The sequence below is a fragment of the Panthera uncia genome (assembly GCF_023721935.1).
Source record: "Panthera uncia isolate 11264 chromosome B2 unlocalized genomic scaffold, Puncia_PCG_1.0 HiC_scaffold_25, whole genome shotgun sequence".
NCBI classification, from domain to species: domain Eukaryota; kingdom Metazoa; phylum Chordata; class Mammalia; order Carnivora; family Felidae; genus Panthera; species Panthera uncia.
Genome location: NW_026057581.1, coordinates 10,799,843 through 10,814,868, shown reverse-complemented (window position 1 = coordinate 10,814,868; position 15,026 = coordinate 10,799,843). Strand labels below are relative to the sequence as shown.

General features: G+C 44.7%; 1 protein-coding gene across 4 annotated transcripts in view; it reads right to left on the bottom strand.

Annotated features, from left to right (window-relative positions):
• KIF13A (kinesin family member 13A) overlaps window positions 1-15,026 on the bottom strand; it is a 216,787-nt gene that overhangs the window by 19,869 nt on the left and 181,892 nt on the right. For 2 of the 4 annotated variants that reach the window (XM_049654981.1, XM_049654984.1), the window contains exons 26-34: window positions 11,997-12,035; window positions 10,281-10,380; window positions 8,073-8,199; window positions 5,667-5,722; window positions 3,734-3,858; window positions 3,301-3,477; window positions 2,514-2,606; window positions 2,043-2,199; window positions 223-296 (exon numbers count right to left, since the gene is read on the bottom strand). In XM_049654981.1, coding sequence (XP_049510938.1) covers window positions 223-296; window positions 2,043-2,199; window positions 2,514-2,606; window positions 3,301-3,477; window positions 3,734-3,858; window positions 5,667-5,722; window positions 8,073-8,199; window positions 10,281-10,380; window positions 11,997-12,035 — 948 coding nt within the window. The remainder of the gene's footprint in view (window positions 1-222; window positions 297-2,042; window positions 2,200-2,513; window positions 2,607-3,300; window positions 3,478-3,733; window positions 3,859-5,666; window positions 5,723-8,072; window positions 8,200-10,280; window positions 10,381-11,996; window positions 12,036-15,026) is intronic. The other 2 variants (XM_049654982.1, XM_049654985.1) reach the window with 1 other exon arrangement.

The following is a 15,026-nucleotide window of genomic DNA, read 5'->3' as shown; positions in this document are numbered from 1 at the left end:
CAGAAATCCATAAGATCCCACTAAAGGCTCAGTCATGTGACCATACCAGCGCTCTCTGCTGTGGTTCCCTAGGAGAGGACAGGCTTGGTGCTGCGGGATGCCCACACCTCCTGTGGGAGGCCCACAGGGCCTATTCCCGCCTGACTCCAGACCTCTTACGCGCCGCCCCCACACCCTGACACACGGCCAGGACTCAGCAGAGCCTCAGCAGGGTGCACTTACATTGTGAACATTTGGCGTGCTTAGGCTCCTCCGGAGATGCCGAGCTTTCGTGGACAGTGCTTCTTTGACCGTGACTGCCTGTAAAATTTCACGATAGCATTTATTTTTTTTTTCCTTCTGATAACAAAAATAACATACATTTAGTGTGGAACGTTTAGAAAATACAGAAATACGCATTGTTTTGACCCCACACTCCCTCCCAAATTTACAAGGGCTGGGATCTTTATTGTACCCCACTCATTTCTTTTTCCTTAACCTACCAAAAACGCCTTTCATAAATAAAACCAAGAAAACTGCTGAACTGATTTATGTTGTGGATTTTTTACATAGGTAGGCAGAGAAAAGGCAGAGGGACCCCTAAGTATAGATGTCATTTGCAAAACCACAGTCAACTTTTATGCTGTTTGTACTTTATTCATGCAGCAATTTTGGTGGGACTCCCACTAAAGGAAGGGTTTTCTGCCAGATGCCAATCTTTTTTTTTTTTTAAATTATTTTTAAAAAAATTAAAAAAAAATTTTTTTTTAACGTTTTATTTATTTTTGAGACAGAGAGAGACAGAGGATGAACGGGGGAGGGGCAGAGAGAGAGGGAGACACAGAATTGGAAGCAGGCTCCAGGCTCTGAGTCATCAGCCCAGAGCCCGACGCGGGGCTCGAACTCACGGACCGCGAGATCGTGACCTGAGCCGAAGTCGGACGCCCAACCGACTGAGCCACCCAGGCACCCCTAAATTTTTTTTTTTTTTAATGTTTATTTACTTTTGAGACAGAGAGAGACAGAGCATGAATGGGGGAGGGTCAGAGAGAGAGGGAGACACAGAATCGGAAACAGGCTCCAGGCTCTGAGCTGTCAGCACAGAGCCCGACGCAGAGCTTGAATTCACGGACCGCGAGATCATGACCTGAGCCAAAGTCGGACGCTTAACCGACCAAGCCACCCAGGCGCCCCCAGATGCCAATCTTAGTACTTTTGTTGCTCACAAGGCACTTTCCAGTAACTTCAACTATTGCCTCCATGGATGACAATTCTTGTCTTAGAGTTCTACTACCTAGACTACATTCACCTGAATGTCCCGTTGTTGTTGCAGAAGTTAACCTGGACCCCAAAATTAGGGAGATGGTAATAGCACGTGGTTAAACCTGTGGACTTAGGAGTCAAGCCCTCCAAGGTTTACAACTGACTTTGTACCACTTGTTAGCTGTGTAGCCTGTGGCGGGTTAGCTTATTACCATGGCCTCGATTTTCTCACTTACCAAAGGAGATTGTGACAGTGTTTATTTCCCTCCTAGGGTGATCTTGCAGATTAAATGAAAGACTGTATTTAAATCACTCAGGCACAGTACTTCCAGAGAAGGTGTTTGATAAAATGTAGACATTATTTTAATTTTTGGTAATACTATTTTGTCCAAGTAACTACATCATATATATATGTATGTATGTATGTATGTATGTACGTGTATGTATATGTTTATTCATTTCTGAGAGACAGAGGCAGAGTGTGAGTAGGGGAAGGGCAGAGAAAGAGGGAGACACAGAATCCGAAGCAGGCTCCAGGCTCTGAGCTGTCAGCACAGAGCCTGACGTGGGGCTCGAACCCACAGACCATGAGATCATGACCTGAGCCAAAGCTGGACACTTTACCGACTGAGCCACCCACGCGCTCCTCAAAGTAACTACTTTGTCGAATGAGACTGCTACTCAAGTCTTCCTTCTCTCACAGACTCAGAGGGAAGGTGTTTGGTAAATAAATTCATCTTTGTCCATGTGGAGGGGAAAGGGCTGGTGATCTCATCCTCTGGTCCAGATACTGCTGTTACTTGCCTGCCGGAGCCGTTCAAGACTCAGAATGTTCTCCACCTGCAGCACGCCTCGCGTGTACTTCTCAATGTAGGTCTCCCCATCGGAAGTGCCCTCGTTTTCACTCCTTGCTGCCATGAGGGCCAGTGTTTCCCGGTCCTCAATCTCCTCTGTTGCCTGAAAGGACAAGGTAATGACAATGCTTTTGTGTGAATCATCTTTTTATCCAAACTGTGGTGAGGAAGTGATTTAGATGTTCTAAGAATTAACATATTCTCCAATACCTGTATTTCTTTCTTTCTTTTTTTTAAAAATAGGCTTCCTGCCCAATGCAGAGTCCAATGTGGTGCCCAATGAGGGGCTTTGAACTCACAACCCTGAGATCAAGACCTCAACTGAAATCAAGAGTCAGACGCTTAACCAACTGAGCCACTGAGGCACCCCTCCAATACTTGTATTTTGGTATTTCTAAAAAGTAATATGTATTTTACCTTTGGTATATTGGATACTAATTCATAGGTGACACCACAGGAATAAAGTATATTCTTCAACGATATTCTCCTCTTCAAACTCTGAGTGAAACTCTGCCAGGAAAGGAAAACCGAATTAAGCGATATGAAATACTATATATGTTATTCAGCCTTTTACAGATTGCAGAAACATTATCAAGGACTACATTTCTGATGCGCATACAATACCCAGAAAAATAAAACCAAAAAAATCCTTGTCTCTGACTCTGAAGGACAACAGTGTCCAGCTGTCATTTGGGGATCAGATAACAGAATCTGCAGCCCATCCAGGGATTTGGGGGGCTGCTCTTCTCCCCCATGGGCAGCCTTGCTTTTGGTCTCGACAGGGCTGAATCAATGTGTCCTCCTCTCACAGGCAGAAGAAGGCTGGAGAGGCTCAGTTTGGCCTGTAGCACCTCTGAGATGAGACCTGGGGACGCAGCAGGGATTTATTTACAGCCCGCTTCTCATCCTGTTTTGTCACTATCCTGCTGGGATTTGTCACTTAACCTATTTCGAACAGTGAAATGTCATTGCCCTACTGCCTCCTAGGATGATGCGTTTCAAGTCGGCCAAGGCAGAGAGCCCTCTGTTGGGTGACATTTACCTCTGCTCTCTTTATGCCCCATTATGTTGGGTCAACGAGAATCAGGCCGTAACTTGGCTAGTGTGGGAAGCACTTGCGCTTCACCACAAAACCCTACCCTGTGACAGGAGGAAGGGACTTCAAGCTCATGAAGGCAACGGCAGAATCAGGCCCCATTACTACCTGTTTGTTGTAAATATTGGCCGCAATCCGTTTTCGTAATACTAACTCCATAGCAGCTGGGTGGCTGAGCTGCACCGTGGTTTTCACTATGAGGTAAATCCTTTCATTCTGCGGCGTGACCCTATTCAGGTGAACGGAATCATGCACTGAGGAGTCCCAAGAGGCTGTGGCTGAAACCTAAGGACGGGAGAAGGGGGAGGCGGAAAGAGACACGGCTCAGGGGTGCACATGTACACCATGCACGGAAATAAACGCAGCCCCACGGAGTCATACACGTTCCTCCTCCCCTCTTCTGAGCGACAACACACATTCTGCTTTTCCAAGTTGCCCAGTCCTCTCCCCCAGTGCAGACCACGGCAGCTTCGTGCGAAGAGAGGCCCTTGGGCTGTGCACTAACCGGAAGCCCACGAACAGAGCCTTAGGGCTCAATTACCTCCTCGTCGCTGTGCTTTATGATGGGCAGGTAGAAAAACTGGCTGCCGTGCTCCTTGGGCAGGATGGAGTTCACACCGGACGCATGGGGGCCCACGAGCTGCTCGTTGGCACTGAGGTCATCCGCTGACCAAATCCAGGGCACAGAAACAGAAGTGGAAGGAAAAGTCATTTTTTAAGCAGGCGCCAACATTTTTAAAATGTGTTTCCCACTGATGAAGTTTGCAAGTAACACATTTTCATTTCTTTCCTTTCTTACCCCACAGTTGAAACAGAGACTCCAAAACTCACAATAGCTTGTATCCTTTGCAGGGATAACTAGGAGACAGGGACTCCTAGGGACAGTCCTTTGCAGGGACTTTGCAGGGACAACTAGGAGAGCTAAAAAGGGACCCTGTGAGTCTCTGATAAAATGGGCAAATATATCCCATAGGCAGTCCTAGGAGCAAATATTTTCCCTACAGACACACACCTGAAACTTTGCTTTCTGATGTCAATTCCTTGTGTAACCTGGGGTTAGGCTTGTGTCCTACTTACATACCTTACACACGATTAGAGACTGAAACAGCTAAATTAGCAATTTAGAATCAAAATTCTGTGGGGTGCCTGGCTGGCTCAGTTGGTTAAGTGTTCGACTCTTGGTTCTGGTTCAGGTCATGATCTCGTGGTTCATGAGTTCGAGCCCTGCTTTGGGTTCTGTGCTGGTGGCATGGAGGCTGCTTGGGATTCATTCTCTCTCTCTCTCTCTCTCTCTCTCTCTCTCTCTCTCCCCTGCCCCTTTCCCACTTGCACTCTCTCTCAAAATAAATAAACTTAAAAAAAAAAAAAAGATTCAAAGTTCTGACTACTTGGGAGAACTACGAGGATCACCTGCCTCCAGAGCCCTACACCATGTGGGATTCACCCTTAACAGATTTCTGTAAGTGATCGTCCAACCTTTGCTCTTATCCCCCCAAGAACAGAGAACTCACCACTTCATGAGGCACGCATTTTACTTCCAGACTTAAAGCAAAATAAAACAAAACAAAAAACCTCTTCATATGAAGAGCCAAAGCCAACCTCCCTGGGTCTTCCCTCCAAAAAAAGAGGTTTCCAGGCTGTGTTCTAAGATTCTGGGGGCCGTGTCAAAGAGCCTACCTGAGCCTACCTACCTCCCCACTTGGCAACTCTGCTTTTATCTTCTACAAAAGGGGCTCCATTTAAGATTGCATTCTGAAGATGGATTTTACTGCTAAAATACTTGAATACAAGAACTTGAATACTTGAATACAAGAACCATCATTCTTGGTTCACACAGGTTTGGTCTAACTGCCATAGTAAAGAACAACCCTCAATGCAAGGTTATAGTGTAATCACGTTCTGATATCAATACTATTGAGGGTGGGGAGCAAATGGCACTAGTTAGAAATGCAGATTCCTAGGCCATTGCAAAGTTTCAAAATTCAGAATCTCTGCGGGTGATTACCTTCTCAGGTAACTCCTATGTCCTATGTCCATTAATGTCTCTAAACCATAACTGTTTTAATGTGTGTTTTGTTTGTTTGTTTGTTTGTTTTTGAAGTAGGGTTCATGCCCAGTGCGGAGCCCAATGTAGAGCCCAACATGGGGCTTGAACTCGAGACCCTGAGATCAAGACCTGAGCTGCACCAAGAGTCAGACACTTAACTGACTGAACCACTTGGTGCCCCAGTTTTAACGTTTTCATGTGTAGTTTTTAACCTCTTGGTACTCTCTTTTAAACTGTGCACTCCTCTGTGGGATAACCAGTGATGCTGTGTGTCAAACTTCATGCATTTGGTTGGACTAAGAATGCCACCTAGACACAACAGACGAGTGATTAGAAAAGTGATTCAAGGATCCCAATCAGGTGGGTCTGAACAGATTACAAACCTCAGTTAAATACAAGAACACCTAAAGCACTGGTGGTTACTTACCATTCAAATCAAGGAAGAGAACCGGGATGTGGGTTTCCATTCCAGGTGGTGGGATCCTAAATTCAACAACAAAATTTAATCATAACAAAATACATGTTTTACATCTTGTTAGATAATCAAACACCACAGAGGCACGGAAGAGGAGGAGAACTGCTGTGGAGATACAGAGTCTATGAATGAAATATTTTCACATTTCTTGACATCCCTGTCAACACAAATCATGAGAATTATGTGACTTCCATAAAGAACTACCAGTGAAACAAAGATTCTTTGAAGCTTTTCTAGAAATAATTCTAGTAATGGGAAAGAAGGGAAGGGATGCTGTTAAGAATGGAGATGGGGAAGGCGCCTGGGTAGCTCAGCCAGTTAAGCGTCTGACTTTGGCTCAGGTCATGATTTCATGGTCCATGAGTTCGAGCCCCGTGTCGGGCTCTGTGCTGATGGCTCAGAGCCTAGAGCCTGCTTTGGATTTTCGTCTCCCTCAAGCGTGCACTCTCTCTCTCAAAAATAAACATTAAAAAAAAAAAAGAGAGAAAGAAAAAACAATGGAGATAGGGGGCAGGATCAGAACCCAGAGGAAATAAACAATAAAGACAACATTGAAAAAACTCACAGGAGGCGAGAATGAGAGACATATAAAAGGCCCAAAAGAGGGGCGCCTGGCTGATTCAGTTAAGCACCTAACATTGGCTTAGGTCATGATCTTGCCGTTCATGAGTTCGAGTCCCGCATCGGGCTCTCTGCTGTCAGTGTAGAGCCTGCTTCGGATCCTCTGTCCCCCTCTCCCTCTCTCTCTGCCCCTCCCCTGCTCACTCTCTCTCTTTCTCTGTCCCTCTCAAAATAAATAAATACACTTAAAAAAATATATATATATATATATATATATATATATATATATATAGGCTAAAAAGACAATGAAAGACAAAAAAGACCAAAGCAGTCAGCGTTTTATCAAAAACTGGCCCAGGTGCATCTGAGTCACCTAGTGGGGAGGGCCTCTTAAAATGAAAAGTCCTGGGCCCATCTTTTCTCTTGAGAATCAGAATACTCAGGGTCAGGACCCACTGTACAGTCGAGATGATCTGAAGTTTGGAAACGGCTCAAATGAAGGTGAATGAGGTAAGGAGAAGGACTGTCTAGACAAGGCCTCAGGAAGCAGAACAAGACTGGGAATGAGGCGTCCATCTGTTAACACGTGGCCAGCAGACAGACCGTGTGTGTGCCCTACAGGATTCCAGTACAGCAGGGGGCTGTGTGGGGAGAAACATCAAGTTACAAATTTTGTGCCAGCAAATTTGGATTTTCTGGTCTCATAATACCATCGAATCCATTATACTTCTATCTGTCATTATGGACACAAAAAACATCACTGATGTTTCTATGCCTACCCTAAAGACACGATCTGGGCGTGTATATTCTCTGTTCAAAAGCAATCCAATTTCTCCTAAATGCCTAGGACACATTCCTTTTTTTTAATGTTTATTTTTTTTTATTTTTGAGAGAGAGTGAGAGTAGGGGAGGGGCAGAGAGCGACTCGGGGGCACAGAGGATCGGAAGTGGTCTCTGTACTGACAGCACAGAGCCTGATGCGGGGTTTGAACTCACGAACTGTGAGATCATGACCTGAGCCAAAGTCGGAAACTTAACCAGCTAGGCCACTCAGGAACCCCTAGGACATATTCTTGTAAAAAGAACGAGAATGAGAATAAGCAGCAGCAGGAGCTACCATTTAACAAATGGGCACCATGGACAACGTATTTTTAATATATTAACTCTAATTCTTACAACAGTCCAAAAAAAAAAAAAAAAAAAAGGTCCGTTAATAGATTAGAAATAAAGCCTCAGAGAAGTTAATGAAATTGAACACTTAAAAGAGCTGCAGCTGGAAACTAAATTCAGATCTACTGGACTGTAGAGCCTAGGATACCATGCTGTTTCTCATGAGCATTGGGATGGAGTGATCAATTGACTGATCACTGTTATTTAGTGCTTGAGAGCTGGTTACTGTGTGTTAGGGACCAAACAGAGCAGGCACTGAAGGCTAATAAGAAAATATATTTTCTCCCCTCTCCAAATAGACCTTGGAAACACCCTTCTTTCAAGTCCAACTGAGAGAATTTCTGGAGATCAGGAAACCGTGTCCAAAATGCTCATGTGGAGAAACTAAGCATGGGGTATTTGGTTGCGGGCCAGCTAATCCTCACTCCCCTGCTTCCCGGCAGAGGAAGCTGGCTGCAGTGGGGGAGGAGAGAAGGGAGGGCAGCACCAGAGATGGGTGGTCCCTCCCTGGGCAGCTCACGTCACTCAGCATTTACTGTGACAGCCCTGGAAAGGCACTGGCACGCCTCTGGTGCCGGCCGGCCACCATCATGTCAGTCCTGCGTGGCGGGAACGGACAGCACTTACCAGTGAGCGGGCGCCCCGGGGACCCCGCTGCCCGGTGCAGGCACCAGCACGGCGTTTCTTTCCTCCGTCAGTCCCACCCACTGCTCCACAAGCCGGGCCTCCCGCTCCACGTCGTCCTCCGTCTTCTCTGCAGGACAAAATGAGGGGATGGGTGCCAAGAGGGGGGGAAAAGACAATTTCCAAATTTATTTTTATTTTAAAAAATGTTTGTTTACTTTTGAGAGACAGAGAGAGTGAGCATGTGTGGGAGCAGGGGAGGGGCAGAAAGGGAGAGAGAGACTCCCAAGCAGGCTCAGCACTGTCAGCCCAGAGCCCAATGCAGGGCTCGAACTCACAAACCGTGAGATCATGACCTGAGCCGAAGCTGGACGCTCAAGCCACCCAGGCACCCCGACAATTTCCAAATTTAAAATAAATAGGTTTTCATTCGGTAACATTCCCCAAGTGGCTTAAACATCCATGATGTTCCAAAAAAGGACATGAGGCTTCGAAGCTCCAGCCTGAGCACCCAGACAAGCTCTCAGGGGCCAGGACTCTCGCCTGATGGGCCATCAGGAAGGGACGCAGAAACAGCCTTGGGACAGGGATGAGAATACAGGTTGTTTTTCCTGGTTCTGTAGTTGGGGGAAGTTGTTCACAGAAGAGTCTGGGCTTCCTAATGAGTCAAAAAGGGATAATACAAGTTATGTCTACTTCACACGCTTCTTGGAAGGAGCCAATGAAATGATGGGTGTGACACCGTCTCATAAAACTATACACTACTTTACAGATGACTGAAACCCCCAACACATGCACTCTCTACGACTAACTTCATTGTCCTTCACGCTTGTTAGGAAAGAGATTTTATTTAATATATTTTGAAGTCCTTGAATTCATAATTCAACTCTGCAGCTACAAAGGTGTAGTCAAAGTGAGCTGACATTAGCAGGCCGAGCTCGTACACAAACTGATGCCAAGAATGTTCAGCCAAGGGGCGCCTGGGCGGCTCAGTCAGTTAAGCATTACACTTTGGCTCAGGTCATGATCTCACGGTTTGGGAGTTTGAGCCCCATGTCGGGCTCTGTGCTGACAGCTCGGAGCCTGGAGCCTTCTGCTTTGGTTTCTGTGTCTCCCTCTCCCTCTGTCCCTCCCCCACTCTCATTCTGTCTCTCTGTCTCTGTCTCTCTGTCTCTGTCTCTCTCTCTCTCAAAAATAGGGGCACCTGGGTGGCTCAGTTGTTTACACGTCAGACTTTGGCTCAGGTCATGATCTCATAGTTCGTGGGTTTGAGCCAAACATCAGGCTCTGTGCTGAGGGCTTAAAGCTTGGAGCCTGCTTCGGATTCTGTGTCTCCCTCTCTCTCTCTGCCCCTCCCCTGCTCATGCTCTGTCTCTCAAAAATAAATAAAAAACACGAAAAAAATTAAAAATGAATGAATGAATGAATGAATAAATAAGTATTAAAAATAAAAAGAATGTTTAGCCAAGATTTTTTATTGAGGGGGAGCTTTTGCTAACCTCTACCTGAAATGGATAAACATTCATAATGTGTCCTTTGGTACAGAACCAACCACAATGAACGGATCATAAAGTCAGGATGAGAGACTAAGGGTTTTAAGAACATACTTCTATGCTAGAGTCCGAGTGGCTGTTGCCAGTATAAGCAAACAATCCCTGGAGCTGGTAGCATTGGGTGGACCAGCTTAAGCCAACCTGCACCAGCTGAGCACACGGCTGCCACCCAAGAGGAGCTGGGCGCTGACCTGCCAAGGGCTGTGGTTTCAGACGTGACCCTCTAGCTGCCATCAGTCCCGGGGTCTGAGCCCAGAACACCTCATAATGAGATATCAGTGCTGACCGCATTTGCATTCATCAAAACAAAATTTGAGTTTATTTTTCTCAATTATTATTTTATTTGGTAATCTCTATACCCAGTGAGGGGCTCAAACTCAAAACCCTGAGATCAGAGTCACACAGTCCACCAACTGAGCCTGCTAGGCGACCCGAAACAAAATTTGAGTTTAAGATTTAGTGTCACAGTTCACTTAGAGTTTTGTGAATGCTTATGACTTTCAAATTCAATACCATACAAAATGATTCGCTAACATCTATAATTGTCACAAGGTAAAAAAACTACGATATCACTGTCCAGCTGAGAGGAGAAAACAACCTGTTGTCACTGTCTCGATGTGAAAAAGCCAGTCCCGGGAAAGAGTTTAATCTCACATACCTTTTTTATTGCTGACTTTTTTAATCTGTTCATCTAAGTATTCTCGTCGTTTGATGAGTGCGTCGGACCACCTTTCCCTCACAGAGTTTAAGTCTTCTTCCTGACATCAGGGAGGGAAAACATCTTCCTGTAGAGTGCACAGATGGCTATTTCTTTTTTTTAACAAAGATGTTTACATCGATCAGGAAAGTTTTCATTAGGAAAGGCCATTGAACATTGCTGTGTGATTAATATGCAAGAAAGCAAAGGGGTCTCAGAAACACAGCATGCTGATCGAGGAACCCGTTAACTCAGAAATCAGAGCCCCTGGATTTCCGAAAGGATAATTATACTTAAAAGCAAGAGAAGCTCAAGCTACGCCAGCTGTTGGGATGATTCTTCTATGGTGTGTGTGTGTGTATGTGTGTGTGTGTCTACGTGTGTGTTTAAATTGGAGCTACTTGTTTGAAGGATGTGTGATTCCAAGCAGAGACACCATGAACAGAGCCCAAACCATGTAACAGCAAATGGAAATGCAAAAAAACCAGACATCCTCATAGTTCATAGTTCAATGGCCTCATGACATATAGTTTCTGAAATGCAAAGAAGGGATGAGCAGAGAACCTTTCAAACTTGCTGCCAACATTTCACCTCTGACCACTACCATAAGGCTAACCAAAAGTCTCCCATGCAAACACCCAACATGCATCAGCCATGCTTTAAGGACTCCCAGAAGCAGCTGTTGGACTTCCCCGTGAACAACGTGGCAGGAAGCACACAGACAGCAGCAGCACGTTAGTTAACAGCGTCGCCGAGGTCCAAGGGGATACTGGTATTTCCTCGCAAAGTCTGTTTTTGTTTGTTTGTTTTCTTTCTTAGTAGAGTTCTGAGGGCAAGAAATCCACCAATTCGACTCAAAATGCTCTCTGACTTGCTTAATTCCAGTCTAACCTTTAAGACACGACAGTAAGAGCAGACACAGAGGACCTCTGAGGCTGTACCTGCAATGTACCCACAGTTTACATACAGGAAGGCTCACCGGGAAACTACGGAGAATCACCACAAAGACTGGGGACCAAACCCAGAAAACCTCATTCTTGACTTGCTGCCTGGCCTGTTACTATCATGCCATGTTCCACGACAGCAGACCAGCCACTGCTGACTGGGTACAAGTTCAGAGGTACAGTCCTCCCCCGCTAAACTTCCAGAAGAAAAAGCTGAGATTTAAATTCTCTAAGTTATGGATAATTAAGCTTGGTCCTAACGCAAGAGGAAAACTGGCAAAATAAAACTAAACTACGTGCAGAAAATGTTTTGCAATTTCCTATCTGGCAAGAGACTTTTAAACTAAAATGGCGTATTAGAACAATACTACTCTCTTGGAGGTGAGGAGAAAAGACAAGACTCTACTCAAAGATTATGAATGCATAATTGTACAAGTTGTAAAGTCATTAATTTAATACAGCAATGATGGGCTTGCGTAGAAAGTCTTTACAGGCTCATTCAAGATGGCATAGCGGCAATGCGGTATTCTGGTCATACATTTTGAACGGACAGAGAAATCTATAGAGAGAGTATTGTATCCCTGATTATGCTTAAAGCAAATCCAAAGCGAGTGAAACACTGCCATAGTCTTGCTCGATGGTCCTCCTTCCTCCTCCCTGCCCTCTGCTTGGCGGATGCCGGCAATTAGCAGTAGCTGTGCCCCATGCCACAGATCGACAGCAGCAGTAATACCTGATAACTATCCATATCATCACCATCCTCATCATCTCTCTGGTAGGAAAAAAATAAACACAAAGGACATGCATTTTGTTTCTCAAACAGCATACAAATAATTCTTTAAGCGTAGCACACGCATTACAATGGACAACACATAGAACACCAGCATAATAAAACATTTACATGAATTGCAAGAAAGGTTTAGTGGATTTAATTCACTCATCTACAATGACGAACTTGAGTTTGGTTTGGTTTGCTTTTAATAAAGAAAACAGTCATTTAAAACACAAGAACTCTCTCATGGGAATAAGAACCAACATAATCGAGCCAGGCCTTACTCTACTGTTACGTGAATGGTGGATATACATCGCGGGGTGGGCTACTTGAGATCTGGACCAGGCTTAGAAAGACAAAATGGCAAAACTAGACTATGCCTTCACCTCATAGTTTAACCATGAGGCAGTCAGGGTCCTGAGGGATGAAATGATTTAACCCAAGGTTAAATCTGCCAAATAGTGGCAGAGTCAGGACTGGGAGCCAAGCTGCTAATTTCCCCACTCAGTGCCCTTTTCCCTGCACCACACCACATGCACTAAGGAAATCATGACAGGGGAAAGCCCACTGGGAGCCTAAAGGCCATTCACATACAAAGTTCTGCATTGTACTACTGCAACAAGAGCACAGTCCGCCATATTGAATATATGGATCCATTGTCATCCACTACTGGATATATTAGCATCACACCAATCAGAAAAATTGGAACTGTCCTAAAATTCAGAACTGTCCTAAACCCATGGCAATAGTTTACAGTAACTTCATAAACAATTTTGGCAAAAACATTGGGCAAAACAAAATCACCATGTTGAAAATAAATTAGGACTTAGTTGAGACAGTTTTCCTTAGACACAAGAATAAAGAAACTTCCATTTGTAGAGAATAGCCTACATGGAGGCAGATTCTACTGAAAGTGAATGCTGGGCCATGTAACAATCTTGTTTGGTTTTTCTATGGCTATTGGAGGGTTAATATTCGAACAGGCAGTGAAGTGGTCTAGTCTTAAAAAGACAAAGTGTTTTTGTTCAAGAGCTTTAAAAATATAATTACATTATTCTCATATCTAAGTATACTTCCAAATATGCTGATTTTAAAAAGTGCTTTAGGGGCACCTGGGTGGCTCAGTCACTTAAGCATCCCACTTCAGCTCAGGTCATGATCTCACGGTTTGTGAGCTCTTCATGAGTTCAAGCCTCACATGGGGCTCGCTGCTGTCAGCAAGAGTCTGCTTCTGGTCGTCTGTCCCCCTCTTTCTCTACCCCTCCTCTGCTTAACACTCTCTCTCTCAAAAATAAATGAACATTTGTAAGAAAATGCTTTAAAAATATAGTTAAACATATTCTCTGCAAAGACTGAAAAATCCACTCTTGTTTTAGTTTGGTACCCATCATTATCATTTGAATAACTAACTTATTAAATGCATGCCTAATACTGAAGTAATTTTTCTTTTTACTTTTTTTTTTTTTAACATTTATTTATTTTTGAGACAGAGAGAGACAGAGCATGAACGGGGGAGGGTCAGAAAGAGAGGAAGACACAGAATCTGAAACAGGCTCCAGGCTCTGAGCTGTCAGCACAGAGCCTGATGTGGGGCTTGAACTCATAAACCGCGAGATCGTGACCTGAGCCGAAGTCGGATGCTTAACCAACTGAGCCACCCAGGAGCCCCATCTTTTTACTTTTTTTAAAAAGATTTTATTTTTTAAGTAATCTCTACACCCAATATGGGGCTCGAACCCACAACTCCGAGATTAAGAGTCATGTGCTCTACTGACTGTGCCAGCCAGACACCCCCGAAGTAATTTTTCTTGACTTACTTCTTCACATTAATGAATAAAGTACATGTAGCTTGAATTTATCATTTTTTAAAAAGTTTATTTATTTATTTTGAGAGAGAAAGTGGGGGGGGGGGAGGAGAGAGGGAAGGAGGGAGAGAGAATCCCAAGCAGGCTCCGCCCTGTCAGCTCAGGGCCTGATGTGGGACTTGAACTCACAAACCGTGAGATCATGACCTGAGGGGAAGTCAGATGCTCAACCGACTGAGCCACCCAGGAGCCCCACTAGAGATATATTAAAAGTGCAAATAATCAATGCTTATGAGGTTTCTCAAATAGGAACCTTCAGTCAACTGATGACCCCCTATTTTATAGGTCATGATTTAGGACACAGATTCAATGTTTTATCTAAGATCAGAGATTTATTAAGCCTTTACTACTAAGCCTTTACTACAGACGGGGATCCCAGGGAATTATTAGGCCTACTTCATATTTCTGGAGAAGACAAAAAAGGAACTGGAAGTTTGTGTTACTTCAACAAGGTGACCAAGAAGGCCAAGCTAGACTTAAGAATCCAGATCCCCCCACTCCAGGCCAGTGACCTTTCTACCACACCCTGTAGCCACCCCCAAATTTGATGGCCTGAGGGAGGGACTGAGCTGGGACAAGAATCTACACCCAGTTTCCTACACCACACATGAGGAAAAGTCTGGGGGAGAAGCCTCCCCTCAAACAGCAGACTGTCCTTATGCCTTCTTCCATAGTCTCCCTGGCTCTGACAATCAGGGGCAATTTTGGCTTGGGAAAGGGAAGGCGATGTCTGACAAAGCTTTGCCTTCCTTAAGGCCTAGTCGTCCAAACCAATGTTCCTTTTATATTTTATGTTTTTATAAAGAGTTTTTTTTTTTTAATTGTTTAATTTATTTATTTTTGAGACAGAGAGAGACAGAGCATGAACGGGGGAGGGTCAGAGAGAGAGGGAGACAAAGAATCCGAAGCAGGCTCCAGGCTCTGAGCTGTCAGCACAGAGCCCGATGCGGGGCTCGAACTCACGGAACGTGAGATCATGACCTGAGCCAAAGTCGGACGCTTAACCGACTGAGCCACCCAGGCGCCCCATAAAGAGGTTTTTTAATGTTTATTTATTTTTGAGAGAGGGAGAGACAGAGAGTGAGTGGGGGAGGGGCAGAGAGAGGGGGCCAGAGGATCTGAAGCA